This window comes from Megachile rotundata, chromosome 6 (genome assembly GCF_050947335.1).
Source record: "Megachile rotundata isolate GNS110a chromosome 6, iyMegRotu1, whole genome shotgun sequence".
Classification (NCBI taxonomy): domain Eukaryota; kingdom Metazoa; phylum Arthropoda; class Insecta; order Hymenoptera; family Megachilidae; genus Megachile; species Megachile rotundata.
The window spans coordinates 18,412,563-18,426,042 of NC_134988.1; the positions used below are offsets into that span (position 1 = coordinate 18,412,563).

Consider the following 13,480-nt stretch of genomic DNA (forward strand, 5'->3'; position numbering starts at 1 on the left):
TTTAATAAATTAATTGTTAAAAACACTTAATCATCCATGTTGTTTCTTTTATATAACGAGATACAATGTAAAACACATTTGACCTAATAAAGTCCATCGGCGCGCACTTGTCTTCGCACCTTCGCTGTAAGCTATACCCACGAAGGGTTCTAAATTGGTGTCATTGTAATGCTGAAAGTACCAATTGAACGAACTGTCTTCGATGACCGCAGCATTTTCATTCGAAGATCCGTCTTTGTTGAAGACCTCTTCGTTTTTCACGTTTCGTTGAACAGCTTCAGCCACGGATTTCTGTTTCTCCTCTTCAGCAGAGAGACCGATGCGTGGCGAAGGGACTTTCGTGATCGTTGGTCTACCTAATGGACGCAAATTTGGTACAGTAGAAGGTACTTGACCCCCTGGTACCAAAAACGCCGAAAGAGCCGATGCTTCTGTTTCCCGATGAAACTGAGACGTTGAAGAGGATTTCTTCTTATTTTCGAGAGAAGTTGAATGCAAAGTCGAACGTTCTGTCGTAACCACGCTCGAATCAACTATAATCAAGAATAAACCTTATACATAATTGATTAATGTTATATAATTTGCAAGAGAACGACAATTTTTACCCATTGATTCGTTTCGAAGATTTATCGTGGAAGTTTCTTGAACTTCGACTACTTCAGAATCCCAGAATGCGTTTTTCTCGTTTTTCAACACGTTCGTCGATGTTTCTATAATCGTATCGCCTTTCGTAGTTTCTACCATCGTTCTTGGACTGGTCCATACTATTCTACTTGCGACCTCTTGCGATTTCTCGTCGAGTTTATTCGATTTCTGATTCACCTCCAAATGCTCGTCATCGTGAATCTCCAAAGACGCCGATGTCTCGTTCGCCTCTTGAGGTGATTCATCCGCGGCAGTGCTCGAATCCGATGTTTTCGTTGTATTTGTAACAGAAGAACTGTGAAGGAAAATTGGATTTAAAAAGGTCTATTTAAGTAAATTTATGTATCCACTTACCTGCTTTTTTTGCTTCCAAACATTTGCCACCGAGAGTCAAGATGATCAGTTGCTACCGTGGACAGTTCTTCCCTTTCTTTAAATTCTACCTTGGGTTTGCTCGTTTTAGAATGAGTCCTTTCAACCTTTACTACTGTACCATTTCCGCTTTTCCATCGTTTCCGTTCTTCTTGCGCGATACTTGAATTCTGAAGCCTCAAACTTTCGTTTTTAACCTGTCGTTCGTGAGTTAATCTTGGATCAGGAATGGGAACAAAGCCACCCTGTCCTCGAGGTAGAGGAATAAAGCCACCCCTGTGGATTTCTGGTTCCGTGGGTGGGAACGTTCTGTAACGTCCTCTCCCGGGTCTTTCGGAGGAATTTTTTCTCTCCGATTTTCTTCCTGAATTTCCCCAAAGATTGAAATTCAAATTAGGTAAAGGTACGCCGAAAAACGTGAAACCCGAACTGCTGGGAGAAGGAGGCATCGAAGGATTCTTCTTCGTCGGAATAGTATTGTTTATTTGCGATTGAACTTGTTCCGTTGTTTGAATCACTTTCACGCTTTCCGTTGGTATAGAGATCGCGGTTTGAGTAGTAGTTGATATATTTGCTACTTCGTCAGGATATTCGTCGAGATAATCAAAATCTTGAGAGTTAGGAGGATTTTGTGCAGATGGTTCTTTTATGTTCATGCGAAGCGGTACCATTTCCGTTGCTCCAAATACTGAGAATATATTAATAAAGTATTTTAAAGTTTAAAAAATATATTGATAGAAGATTTTTTACTTACTGGAGGAGGAAACAGGGTAGGGCGCAGAATCGATCATTTCAGTTTCACAACCAGGGTGAATCGGGTCAATTTGTCGTTCTCGTTGGCAGTCCTGACGCGACAGTCGAATTTCTTTGAACAAAGATCCATCGGCACATCTTGGTCCCTCGGAAGATGCTTGCTGCAACCATCCTCGCAACCACAACATTCCACACGAGCATGAAAGTGGATTTCCTTTTAGAGTTCAAATTGAAAAGGATTTTGTTATACGTATATAGTAATTTCATAATGTTACTACACTTTGATTGCTGTGAAAGTTTCACTAACAATATAGCAAAATCGGTATGGCGATTAAAATGTTCGATAATTAATTTTTAATTACATACATTTTAGAAAAGAAAGTAAAATCTATTACCATCGATATCCAAGACAGCAATATTCGATCGCAATCTTTTAAACGCCGTTTCCGAGACGGAAGCCATTCGATTGCTTCTCAAGCTAAGAACTCGAAGTCTCGGCATTTGATCGAAAGGCGAACCTTGAATGGTACAAATCCGATTGTTGTCCATCTACGATCAAAACGAGGGAAAACCATATGTAAAACGATCCGCTATCTTCTTAATTAACGATGCAGCTATACGAATAATTGCTCCGCTAGCATAACGAGTGGCCTCGCACCACGGTTCGTGAAGAAGTTTCACTCTCGACGAGAAAGTATTCCTCGTTATTACTAAAGACCATCCCCCCACCGTTTGTTTCTCCTTTTTCGTTCCACGTTTGCGTTTAGTACGGTCATTACGAAAAATCGACTTTTTATCGCGATTATTCCATTCATTATCATCCTCGAACACGAAACAATTAGCAAAATAACTGATTCTATGTTAACTTTCGTTACGTTATTATATCAGAACTAAAATTATTAAAATTGATCTGTTTTCTAATTTCACTTGACACTTCAATTAAAAATCGCTTTACTCACTTTCAATTCAACTAACCACTCCATCGACGCAAGACTATTGCTGGACACTCTGGACAACTGGTTGTTGCTCAAATCAAGGACCTCCAAAGAACGCAGATTCTCCAGGCCCACGTAATCCAACGCTGGCAAGTGGTTATGACTCAGATTAAGGAAGAGAAGGTGCGGCACGTTAATGAACGCGTTGTTCGAAATTTCCTGGATCTGATTTTCCTGAAGTTCTGCACTTTGAAGTAACGGCAACTCGGTGAAAGCTCCACTAGGAATTATCTGTACATTTTCAAACAACGATACACGTTTGATCGTTCACTTTCCAACTCGAACAAAAACCAACCGATAATCTACCTGCAATCGATTCTTTCCTAGTCTGATGGCTTGCAGCTCCGGCAAAGCTTTGATAGCATTCCTCTCGATGATTACCAGGTCATTGTTTTCCAGATCGATCAGTGTTAATCGCGGTAAACCATTGAATGCACCCTCGCGTAACTCACGGATACGATTTCTGACGAGTTTTAGCTCGAGCAAGGCCGACAAGCTGCTCAGTGTTTCCGGCGACAGGATGTTCAGCTTGTTGAAGCTCAAGTCGAGTACCTGAAGAGCTGTTAAGCCGTGCAACGATCCGGGTAACTCGGTCAAAGTGTTGTGCGACGCGTACAGTTCACGAAGGTCCCTGCAATTAACGTCGTTTTCTACCTTTGACAATGTATCGTTAACAGAAACAACGATTTACGATGTAGACGAATTAATTTGTCGTGATCGTGTCGTTTGACAAAATCGGTTTTCTAAAATAAAAATCAAGCGTTCGAAACATCTTAAATCTAATAGAAAATAAACGACACGACAGGATAATGCCGTTCAGAAAGGGACATTCGACGCGAGCACGAAACACTTTCTAGGTACCATTTTCTAGTGACGCAATCGAATAATCGCGAGTGAAACTTCTTTTTTACTGGCGTGCTAACGTGTAGAAGAGAATGCTTCTTCCTCTTAAACTTTTAAAGCAAAATATCAAACGAATATTTCGGTCAGTTTTTCGATAAACCTTACCTGGTGCTGGAAAAGGTTGCATGAGGTATCTGAGCAAGATTATTTCTGCTTAGATCCACTCTTTGTAATCGAATATTTTCCTGGAATATATCGGGTCTCAGAACCTCCAATCGATTACCTCGCAGACTCAAGTCCATCAACGATCTGAGCGGTTTGAAGCTTCTTCCGTGTATAGTCACCAATCGATTATACTTCAGGTCCAGTTGTTCCAGTCTGGACAATCCATCGAATGCTCCATCCTCCAGAATTCGTAGAGAGTTAAAGCCAACGTTTAGCTTCCTCAAATTTGGTAAATCAGCCAGGCTACCTGGTGGTATCCTCTCGATCCCGTTTGCGCTGAGATCCAACGATCTCAGAACAGGCAGATCGAGATCTTGAGAGGAGATATCTGGTAGAACAATGATACGATTCATAGGCATATGCAAATGTTCTATGTTTCTTGGAAGGCCAGGAACTATCTCGATCATTCGGTTCCAACCAACGTCCAACTCGTACAGGTTGTTCAAATGATGAAAAGTTAGAGGATGAAGAACGGAAAGTGCATTTCCAGAGATGTTCACGTGTTCCAGAGCTGGTGTAGCCAGAAACGACTCAGGTTGTACGAGACCAATCGCGTTTCCGCTCAGATCTAAGCGTCTCAAACTCGGCAGATTCGCTAACAGACGAGGCTCCACGCGGCGTAAGTAGTTTTCTGAAAGATCCAGCCCCTGAAATTGTGACACGTAGCGAATTGCAAGATGAACAGGGTCAAGTTAGGCGACTCACTTTCACTTGATAACAATCATGTAAGAATTCGTTTCCCTTAAAAAGCATCAGGATACAAGATTACAATCGTCAGAAGACTTACTTTCAACGCTGGCAAGTTCCAGAACGGTGCCTCCAATAAGTTCGACAAAGAATTATTCTTCAATCTGAGTTCCCTAAGAGCGGGCATCGCGGTGAAGGTCTCCCTCTGCAGAAATGCTATTCTATTGTGATCAAGGTGAAGCCTCTCCAAAGTAAGATGACCCCTCAACGCTCCGAATGGTATCGTCTCGATTTGATTGTAACTAACGTCAAGAAATTTCAACCTAGGCAAAGCTTCCATGATCGATCTCAGCTCAGCCACGTGACTCAGGTCGTTGTCGATCAACCACATCTCCTCTAGGCTGTTTCCAGGTCTGCGCGGGAAAAATTCCGGATGCACGCGATGTATTAGATTGTGATTAAGATCCAGGGTCTTCAAGGCTGGCATTCTTTGAAACGCCCCAGCGAACACCTCGGTAATATGATTCCTCGACAAATACAGGCGAGAAAGAACAGGTAGATCTACGAAGGCTTCTTCGTTCAGACGATTGATACGATTTCGATCTAGCCGAATCACCGAAAGCATAGGCAAGTCCACGCAAGCTCGTCCGATCATTCCAGCGTCCACTATCGAATTTCCAGCTAAAGAAATTTCTTTCAGTTCTGGTAGATCTATGAACGTCCGTGGATGAACCCAATGCACACCGCAATCGGTCACGTTAACTAGTTCCAGCCGCGGCAGAGAACGGAAGAGACCCGCCTCTAAACGTATCAGACGAGGACTACCGAACACGTGGAGCTGTTCCAAATTGGGCAAATCTCGAAAATTGCTTGGTGTCAATTCTAATAAAGCTGGAGAATTGATCTGCAGGTAACGAAGTTTTGGGAGTCCAGAGAACTTGGGAAGTTTCTTCATCACTCTACTCTGCAAGGTAACCGCCTCGAGGCCTTGCAAATTTTCCAGACTGTCTATCGGCAGGGAACGTAAATCAGGTTCGACGATGAACAATTCCAATAGGGAATCGTGGAGGCCTTCTAACCATCCGGATGACACTCTTTCCAGACGATTATTCCGGAGCATTAAACGGAGAACGCGCAAAGTAGCGAAAACTTTGCCAGGTAGACTAGGTAGATTATTGTTTTCCAAGATCAACTCGTCCACCGGTCGATCCAAGTAATGGCTCACTGCCTTTAGTCCTTCGAGGACTTTCGGTAACTCGCTATGACTACACCTAGCAGGAGAAACATCAAATGAATGATTTGCTCTTTCAATTTCTTCATGATTTTTGGTCACTTGCCATATTTGAATCTCCATATCACGAGTGGAACATCTGCAAGGTAGAATCCTTTCCTGAGCAGGGCAACCGTACTCCGAACTAAGCTGGCCACTGGTACCGATAGAAAACAATACCAGAAACCAGCTGGTCAAGAGGAGGCCTCCAACCCCCAGTGATTTAATCATCGCGCATTTGAACCTTGGTCTAAGACCTCGAACACCTGTTCCCCATTTTCTGCAACAATTATTTCATCTACAAGATTTGTAAAGCATAACAAGTGTCATTTCCATCGTGAGCGTGTGTATTAGATGTTGAAATCTCCTTAGACATTATGGTGTTTTTTTGCGTAAATCACGAAACGCACGTGTACGTATTTGCTGGTTACACGTCACGGTCGTAGACGACAAAATTAATGCTTCGTACCGTAAGCTAAGCTAAAGACCGCTAGGACAATCTTACCCGTAATAATTACCGTCGCCCGAGGCTACGCGACTCGATGAAAGGTTTGTATTAACTTCAAGCGACAGAGTAGATTCTAGATTATTAAGTATCTATGGGTTTCAGCAAAAGATTCTGAGTATTCATTTTTCAATTCTGAAATTTTGAAAATTGTTGCTGATCAATTTCAAGTTTGCAACCTGCGACCTTTGTAACTTAAAGTGTCTGTATTATCATAAAAGTCGTAAATTTTTCCAAAATTCACGATCATCGCAGTAACAAAAGGAATCAAGTGATATGAATCGATCGAGAAGAGGAAAGTCTTTTTAGTCTATCAGATAGAACGAAAACAAAGGTGTTCTTTCGAAGTGGTGTCACGGGTGACCACGTGTGTTTCATAACCCATCTTCCGTAAGTAAGAACAATCGGACTGGCCTGGATAGTCAGTCAAACATAAAGAATGTCGATATCCTGTGATCGTTAATGGAAGAAACTTAAAAGAATCTTCTGTGCGTACAAATTTAAAGCGCACACATTTAAGGGAACGCATCAGAATCAAGGAATACAGGTCGCTGCACTCACGTGACTGTATTTGCATCGCGTTGAACCAGTTTGCTCGATTGTTAGCAAATCGTTCAGTGAACTTTCAAATTGGTCTGTTCGATTCTGTTCGAAATCAAAACGGATCTTTGCGTGTTTCGAGCCAATTCTACAAACGGTTGACATAATCGTTTGTCCGTGTACATTTGTTCACTAAAGTTTCCACAATGCACACAATCGATATACAGGTGCAGCAAGTATTTCTATTGTGACCACCATGATCGAACCACAGTCGATCGTATATGATTTCAGCGTTTAATCGATATGCGCCTTCTTTTCTATACATCTTACTCTATGCTTCAGTAGAGAAACTAAAAACTGAACCGAGTTTAACCACACGTGATTATGCAACTTTGAATCTTATTTGCATTTCAAATACCAGAAGAAGTTGAAATCAGTTAGAATGATGATATGTGAATGAAACTTATTCGACACTCTAAGAAAAGAAATCACTTTTTAACATAATTCTATTTCCTGCAATATGTTTTTGCAACGTTTGATATTATTTTATACTATTATTTTATATAAGACCATTACTTGTCAATCCATCCTGATATAGTGCTTTCAATCTAATCAGCTGTTCAACACTTTGGTATAATAAAATCATTAGTACCTTAGTGTTGCGTCGTTGACAATCTTCGCTTATTCCCCGATGTGACTGTCACTTGTTTAAGACCGCGTAACAAACGGATAAAACGAGACACTGTTCATTCACGAAAAACAGGGAACAACGCGTCACGTTGACTATGTTGGTCAAAGAAAACAGTCAGAGGCACCGTGCTCTCGTTTACGAACAATCACTAACTAAATACACGAAGGAGTTGGATGGTAAAGCGTGCCGATGCGCAAAGTCGCGAGGGAAGAAGATGACTGTGGCGTGGGTGATGGCGAGCAGGACGAAAAAGAGGATTGCGAAGTGCCTGTGTCCAACTACCGTGAACACATGCTTCCAGGAAATTCTTCCCTTTCCACAAAATCTTTCCGTACAAATAAATTAGTGATGATGACAAATTTTCAACTTGCGATTCCTTTGCTCGAAATCCTTTCGAAACATAACACTGATAAACAACTAAGATATTTGTTATATTAAAACGACTAAGGGTCGTTCTTTTAATTATTCGAACCTCAAAATAGAACTATGGTCGTAGACAATATTTCTTCCGTGATTTGTAACATAAAGTATTTTTGTTTTTACTGCTATTCTAGAATCAAATTTCACCTGCAATGACGACGATTTCCATCATTTTTCTATGAACGTGCAGTTAAATATGTTCCAGTCCAGATGACACGAGTTCCGTCTCTCGTTATCCGCCTTTTTTCGAGATGCAGAAAACGCACATTTCTCAACGAACGGTTCCATCAAGATGGCAACTTGTTAAATCTTGACCAGACTAATTAAATAAAAAAGGACACACGTGTAATTGTCGTAAAAATATGAATTAATAAAGAGAACAATTTTTATCGCATAATTTATACATCATCCTATTTTACCTGGACCTTGTCTTTCATAGTTCAAGCGAGAGATTGATTGTAGACAAAAAAAGAAAAAGAATGTTCTATCTATCAGTATTCATACTAAAAGAGTAAATCAGTGATTTGTTAATCACGAGATGAAGAAATTTTGCATACTGGTCGTGCTATCCAATGTGAATAATGAGTTACACCTTTTTCGAAAAAATAACGGAATATTAACGATTTAACGTATAACAGTTTTTTTTTTTTTTTAATTTTATCATACATTGATACATTCTGAATAATTTAATGTAAATGTGTTGATGGCGATGCAAATTAATAGAAATTGTCTACGAGATTAAAATATCGTCGTGTGGATCTACACATGTTTGCTTCAGTCAGATTCATCAGTAAGTTGAAGGTCCTGCATTTATTGGCGCACAGACACAAGGCAGACAAGAAATCTGTGTTGTAACTGGTTTTCAGAATCATTCTATACCGCCATCTTATAATGTACTATAATATCGTAGGATAATGCCTGTTTACAGCAGTTGTTGTATCGAAGCTGTGGCGTGAAAGGATTGATCATTTTGCCATCGACCGACGGCAATCACGTTCTTTCTTCGCAACATTGAAATTCAAACATTCCCATGATTTGGATTTAAATATCAAAAAGAAAATAAATTTTTCGTCGCTTCCGAAACGAACTACCATTTTTCTTTTTCATTGATATTTATATATCCAATAAAGATGTGGTGCAGAAAAATTTCTCAAATTTCGCGACGATGTTCGAGAAGCACTTTAACATGTTACTACACCACGGACAAGCGTTCTTGCCAGGAAACTGCAGAAAACAACGATGGTGCATCGTGCAACAACAGAAAACCACCAAGAATACTTATTACAGGTAAGTTTCGGCAACTTTCGACAACTTAGGTATAATTTCTTTGTTCTAAAATCGATTAGGATTTTGTTTTTTCAAATCAGCGTTTTATGAGCTATGGATAAAAACAATCTGTCTTTAGACAATCCTGAATTTACATAAAATTACAATATTCATTGCTTACCTGTTTCGACTGAAAAAAGATACTTGTTTATCCCATTACCGATTTAATTATCAATAGCGTCGTGTTTATACAGTAATAACATTCTTCTAAGGTGGTCTTGGACAATTGGGCACGGAGTGCGCGAAACTTCTTCGGAAAAACTATGGAAATGAAAATGTGATACTTTCTGATATAATTAAACCGACCGAAGAGTGTTTGTCGAGTGGACCTTTCATCTTTGCAGATATTCTTGATTTCAAGGGTCTTCAAAAAATCGTAGTGAATTACAGAATCGATTGGTTGATCCATTTCAGTGCTCTTCTTAGTGCAGTTGGGGAACAGAATGTTCCTCTTGCTGTGAGGGTCAATATAGAAGGTAAAATAGTTCTCCAATTACTGACTTAAAACTTACGACAATTTTTTAATAAGCTTTCTGGAATTACTCTCAAGTGAAAATGGAATATTGCGAGAAGTGAATTTGTCGTTAGGACAATAATTACGCGAAGAAAGTGCGTTAGAGAAAGTGACTTTCTTTGTTTCTTACCTTTGAAGGAATTCTTATAAAGAACATAACACGAAATCGTTTTTTAAAATAAGTAATTTTTTATTAGGAATGCACAATGTTATTGAACTGGCAAGACAATATAAACTCAGGATATTTATCCCATCGACGATCGGAGCGTTTGGTCCTGATTCACCAAGGAATCCTACTCCAAATGTAACCATCCAACGGCCACGAACAATTTATGGCGTTAGTAAAGTACATGCTGAATTGTTAGGTGAATACTATCATCATAGATTTGGCCTTGACTTCCGGTGCCTTCGATTTCCAGGGGTAATTAGCAACGATCCACCAGGTGGTGGTACCACAGGTATTTTATGTTGATTAAAAAAATTATGCTACGTTAACTTTTTATTCACTGAGTGAAATTTTATTAAAAAAATATCTTCTTGTACCAAGAAACAGCGCACGTTCCGATGTTGATTAGAGTAAAAGTATAATGTCATCCTTCGTTAAGGACAATAGTATTAGTAAATTGTTGAGTATTTCTTGATCACGAGCCGTGAGACGGCTTTTTGCGTTTCCCTTAACTCATGATCCGTAAATCTTAGAGCGGCAAGTTCTTAGACAAACAATAAATTAATTGTATAATATTCTATTTCAGATTATGCTGTTGCAGTCTTCCACGAAGGTTTGTTAAATAAGAGATACGAGTGTTACTTGGAACCTTACACTAGATTGCCGATGATATACATAGAAGATTGTTTGTCTGCACTTTTTCAATTCCTGAATGCACCAAATGAACTATTGCAACGAAGAGTTTATAACGTTACTGCGATGAGTTTCACTCCCGAGGAATTGTTCAACGAACTTAAGAAACATGTACCTGACCTAAAGATTACGTACAAACCAGATGGACGGCAATATATTGGTTAGTTAACGAAAAACATATCGAGTAGCAAATAAGAAGATATTATATTATTTCAATTTCAGCTGAAAATTGGCCACAAGTATTTGACGATAGCGAAGCGCGACGAGATTGGGGATGGAAACACAAATATAATTTAGAAAAAGTTGTGGAATCGATGATACGCGATGTTAATACAAACTTTTTAAGTAAACGATCACTAAAAGAAGTTAATAGTTATGTATAATGCACAAATATTTAGGTAATGATTCAAGTAAATTAGACGAGTTAAGAAAATATTATTTATTTTATAATAAAAGTATTATCAAATAATGTTGCGAAAGATTTGACAGTTTATTTGTTTCACATATCTTCATTCATTAACTCATCCATTATTTCATCCATATTTAGATCATCTATTATCTTCTTTGGTACTGTTTTAGCTGCTCGCGTTGGTGTCCTGTTCACTGCTTCTACATTTCTAGATGGTGTAGAAATTCTGTCCATATTTCTTGATGATTTATTAGCACTTCTTGAAGGTGTAGCAATAGGCCTTTCTATTCTTTTAGGAGTATTACTCATTCTATCACTTAATCTTCCGCTTTGCGAAAATCTGTCTTTGCTTTCCATTTCTGCAAACAATTGGATACAAATTAAAATAATCTACCTTTTTCTGCAATCAAGTATTAAATTACCTGTAGGATCGTTCTTCGATAATATAGCACGGCTTTCCGTAAAGTATACATTTGGATGCATAATAGCTTTACTTGGCAACTGATTGTGTGTAATCCTAAAATATGTGGCGCACGCAATAAGATAATCACCACTCTTGGCAAAATCTGCTATTTCATTAACACCTGAAAAAAAATAATCCACCTCAACCTCAATATTTTGAAATTAAAATGATACTCTTACCTGGCGCTGGAATACCACAACTGTATAATTTTTGTTTTAATGATTCTTGGTCCATGTGTCTAAATGGACAACCGTGATATTCCCCAGCATTCACTGCGGAAGATATAATTTTTGAACACCCGAGTGGAGTGTAGTTTGTCTGTTTTCCTTCTTTGCCATAAATATGTCTTATTCCATAAGCATATTGTTTTCCAAATTTATCTGGATCTATTTTCTTTGAAAACTCTGTTTTCCAAAACTGCAAAGAATCCTCCAACGACACACCAATACCTTTTAGAAATAAACCGTATTGAATACGTCCAGCATTTCTAAGATGATGTTGAGTCTTGAGTGTGTCGTGTAATGTTCTCATGCACAAAGGATACGATGTTTTTGATAACTGAAAATTATTTAACATTGCACAAAAGTTATAGTATAAGAAAAAAAATTAGTTACCTCATCCAATTTTTGTACAGGCGTAGTAGTTGAAGACCAAACAACAGGTGCTGTATTAGAAGAACAACCACGTAGAGAACTGAGGAAAGATGTTAGCCTCTCGTCACCGTATAAATTTGCGGAACAAAATCTTGATTCCTATATAATGCAGATATAGTTGAATGAATGGATTATTTACTTTTTTATTAAATGCATCATTAAATGAAAACTTACTGGCATACTATCAAGTAAAATTGACCTAAAATATGTAACAAACACAGATATCAAATCTGGTTGTGGAATGAACGCTGTTCCTTTAGAAAGATAAACTCTACGTAATCTAACCAAATCTGCAACCTTTTGAAAAGGCACTTTATAGAATTCAACTGTATCAACATTTACATTCCTGCCTGTAGACGAACGAAGTTCTTCCCGAATTTCATTTTTTTCATTTTGTGTCAACTTAAAAAAACAAAAAAATAAATGAGATGTAATAAATACCAAACTTATGTTCGTTTCATCTTATTCCTTACTTGTGTACAGTTTATATCATGCATGCTGAGTAATTTTTCTATCCCTTCTTTATCTAATGAAGTAAATCTTAATTTAAACCATTCAACTTCCTGATTAACGAACCATGTTCGATGGTCTGTTTCAAAGCAGAATGCTAATCTCATTATAAAATGTGATATGTGATCCTTTCTTCTATATTGTAATTCTATTTCATTAGATGACTTGCATCCTTTTGCATACAGAAGATGTGCAAAATATTTAAGGCCATCTTTGTTTAATATTGTACATAAATACTGTTTACGGTCATCAAATGATTTTAAGTCTGCTCTCGAAGCAAGGCTTTCAACATGTTGTAGGACTATGAAAAACCATTATACACAAAAAATAAAAAATTACTGAACAATAATCTAATTGTTTTAATCGAAGCCACTTACGTTTCAATCTCTCCATACCCAATTGTTGAAATTCTACATATGGAATTTCGCCTGAAGGAGGAAAATTATACACTTGTAAGTCATGTGGATAAATATCTTTTAAGTTACTACTTTCAATATTAACTGTACGTCGCCGTCTTTTAGTATATTCCATTTTGTAAAATCAAATATTCTTCTTTTTAAGATACTTCAACGTTACACTGTTTTAGCGTGGTTTGTTAAAAAAGAAACAAAACAATGATGATTAACAAAAGGCAACAATTCGTATGCAGCCATTGCCTCACCACTGAGTTTCCCGCGCTTTTCTCCCGCTTGGATTTGAACATATCGCTCGGTACAAAAGGAAATGCGATATATGTCATTATGCAAATGCATTATAAATCGTCGGATTTTTAAGTGTTCGAAGGTAAAGAAAATTCTGTG

The 13,480-nt window shown here is 38.3% G+C and overlaps 3 protein-coding genes across 6 annotated transcripts; 1 reads left to right on the forward strand and 2 right to left on the reverse strand.

Annotated features, from left to right (window-relative positions):
- Window positions 1-26: 26 nt before the first annotated feature.
- On the reverse strand, window positions 27-6,021 carry atk (artichoke). 2 transcript variants are annotated; one of them, XM_076532719.1, is made up of 10 exons: window positions 5,858-6,021; window positions 4,621-5,791; window positions 3,774-4,480; window positions 3,072-3,396; window positions 2,730-2,996; window positions 2,166-2,319; window positions 1,772-1,984; window positions 1,000-1,705; window positions 606-940; window positions 27-533 (listed from the first exon to the last, which is right to left on the reverse strand). In XM_076532719.1, exons 1-10 carry the CDS (start codon window positions 6,019-6,021, stop codon window positions 49-51), a joined length of 4,527 nt encoding a protein of 1,508 aa, XP_076388834.1. In that variant the 3' UTR covers window positions 27-48. The 2 variants fall into 2 exon arrangements, with proteins under 2 accessions (XP_076388834.1, XP_012142748.1); XM_012287358.2 differs by having other exon boundaries at window positions 4,621-6,021.
- Tdh (L-threonine dehydrogenase) lies at window positions 5,404-12,289 on the forward strand. 3 transcript variants are annotated; one of them, XM_012287361.2, is made up of 7 exons: window positions 5,404-5,491; window positions 8,081-9,233; window positions 9,485-9,748; window positions 9,984-10,244; window positions 10,539-10,805; window positions 10,868-11,043; window positions 12,152-12,289. In XM_012287361.2, exons 2-6 carry the CDS (start codon window positions 9,077-9,079, stop codon window positions 11,026-11,028), a joined length of 1,110 nt encoding a protein of 369 aa, XP_012142751.1. In that variant the 5' UTR covers window positions 5,404-5,491; window positions 8,081-9,076; the 3' UTR covers window positions 11,029-11,043; window positions 12,152-12,289. The 3 variants fall into 3 exon arrangements, with proteins under 3 accessions (XP_012142751.1, XP_076388835.1, XP_012142749.1); XM_076532720.1 differs by lacking the exon at window positions 5,404-5,491 and having other exon boundaries at window positions 7,910-8,736; window positions 8,857-9,233; XM_012287359.2 differs by lacking the exon at window positions 5,404-5,491 and having other exon boundaries at window positions 7,910-9,233.
- On the reverse strand, window positions 11,070-13,362 carry LOC100878303 (DNA primase large subunit). The gene is made up of 7 exons (XM_003704378.3): window positions 13,058-13,362; window positions 12,644-12,981; window positions 12,345-12,572; window positions 12,132-12,269; window positions 11,697-12,075; window positions 11,477-11,638; window positions 11,070-11,413 (listed from the first exon to the last, which is right to left on the reverse strand). The coding sequence occupies exons 1-7, from the start codon at window positions 13,209-13,211 to the stop codon at window positions 11,145-11,147; spliced, it is 1,668 nt and encodes a 555-aa protein (XP_003704426.1). The 5' UTR covers window positions 13,212-13,362; the 3' UTR covers window positions 11,070-11,144.
- Between the last annotated feature and the right edge of the window lie 118 nt (window positions 13,363-13,480).

Excerpts from the sequence above, each read along its gene's own strand:
- atk (XM_012287358.2), bottom strand. The coding sequence starts at position 6,021 with ATGATTAAATCACTGGGGGTTGGAGGCCTCCTCTTGACCAGCTGGTTT. Across the intron at positions 4,481-4,620 it reads GGAACTTGCCAGCGTTGAAA|GGGCTGGATCTTTCAGAAAA; the intron begins GTAAGTCTTCTG and ends TCACAATTTCAG. Across the intron at positions 2,997-3,071 it reads TAGGAAAGAATCGATTGCAG|ATAATTCCTAGTGGAGCTTT; the intron begins GTAGATTATCGG and ends GAAAATGTACAG.
- Tdh (XM_012287361.2), top strand. The coding sequence starts at position 9,077 with ATGTGGTGCAGAAAAATTTCTCAAATTTCGCGACGATGTTCGAGAAGC. Across the intron at positions 9,749-9,983 it reads TGTGAGGGTCAATATAGAAG|GAATGCACAATGTTATTGAA; the intron begins GTAAAATAGTTC and ends ATTTTTTATTAG. Across the intron at positions 10,245-10,538 it reads ACCAGGTGGTGGTACCACAG|ATTATGCTGTTGCAGTCTTC; the intron begins GTATTTTATGTT and ends ATTCTATTTCAG.
- LOC100878303 (XM_003704378.3), bottom strand. The coding sequence starts at position 13,211 with ATGGAATATACTAAAAGACGGCGACGTACAGTTAATATTGAAAGTAGT. Across the intron at positions 12,270-12,344 it reads TTTTACTTGATAGTATGCCA|GAATCAAGATTTTGTTCCGC; the intron begins GTAAGTTTTCAT and ends TGCATTATATAG. Across the intron at positions 12,076-12,131 it reads CTGTACAAAAATTGGATGAG|TTATCAAAAACATCGTATCC; the intron begins GTAACTAATTTT and ends AATAATTTTCAG.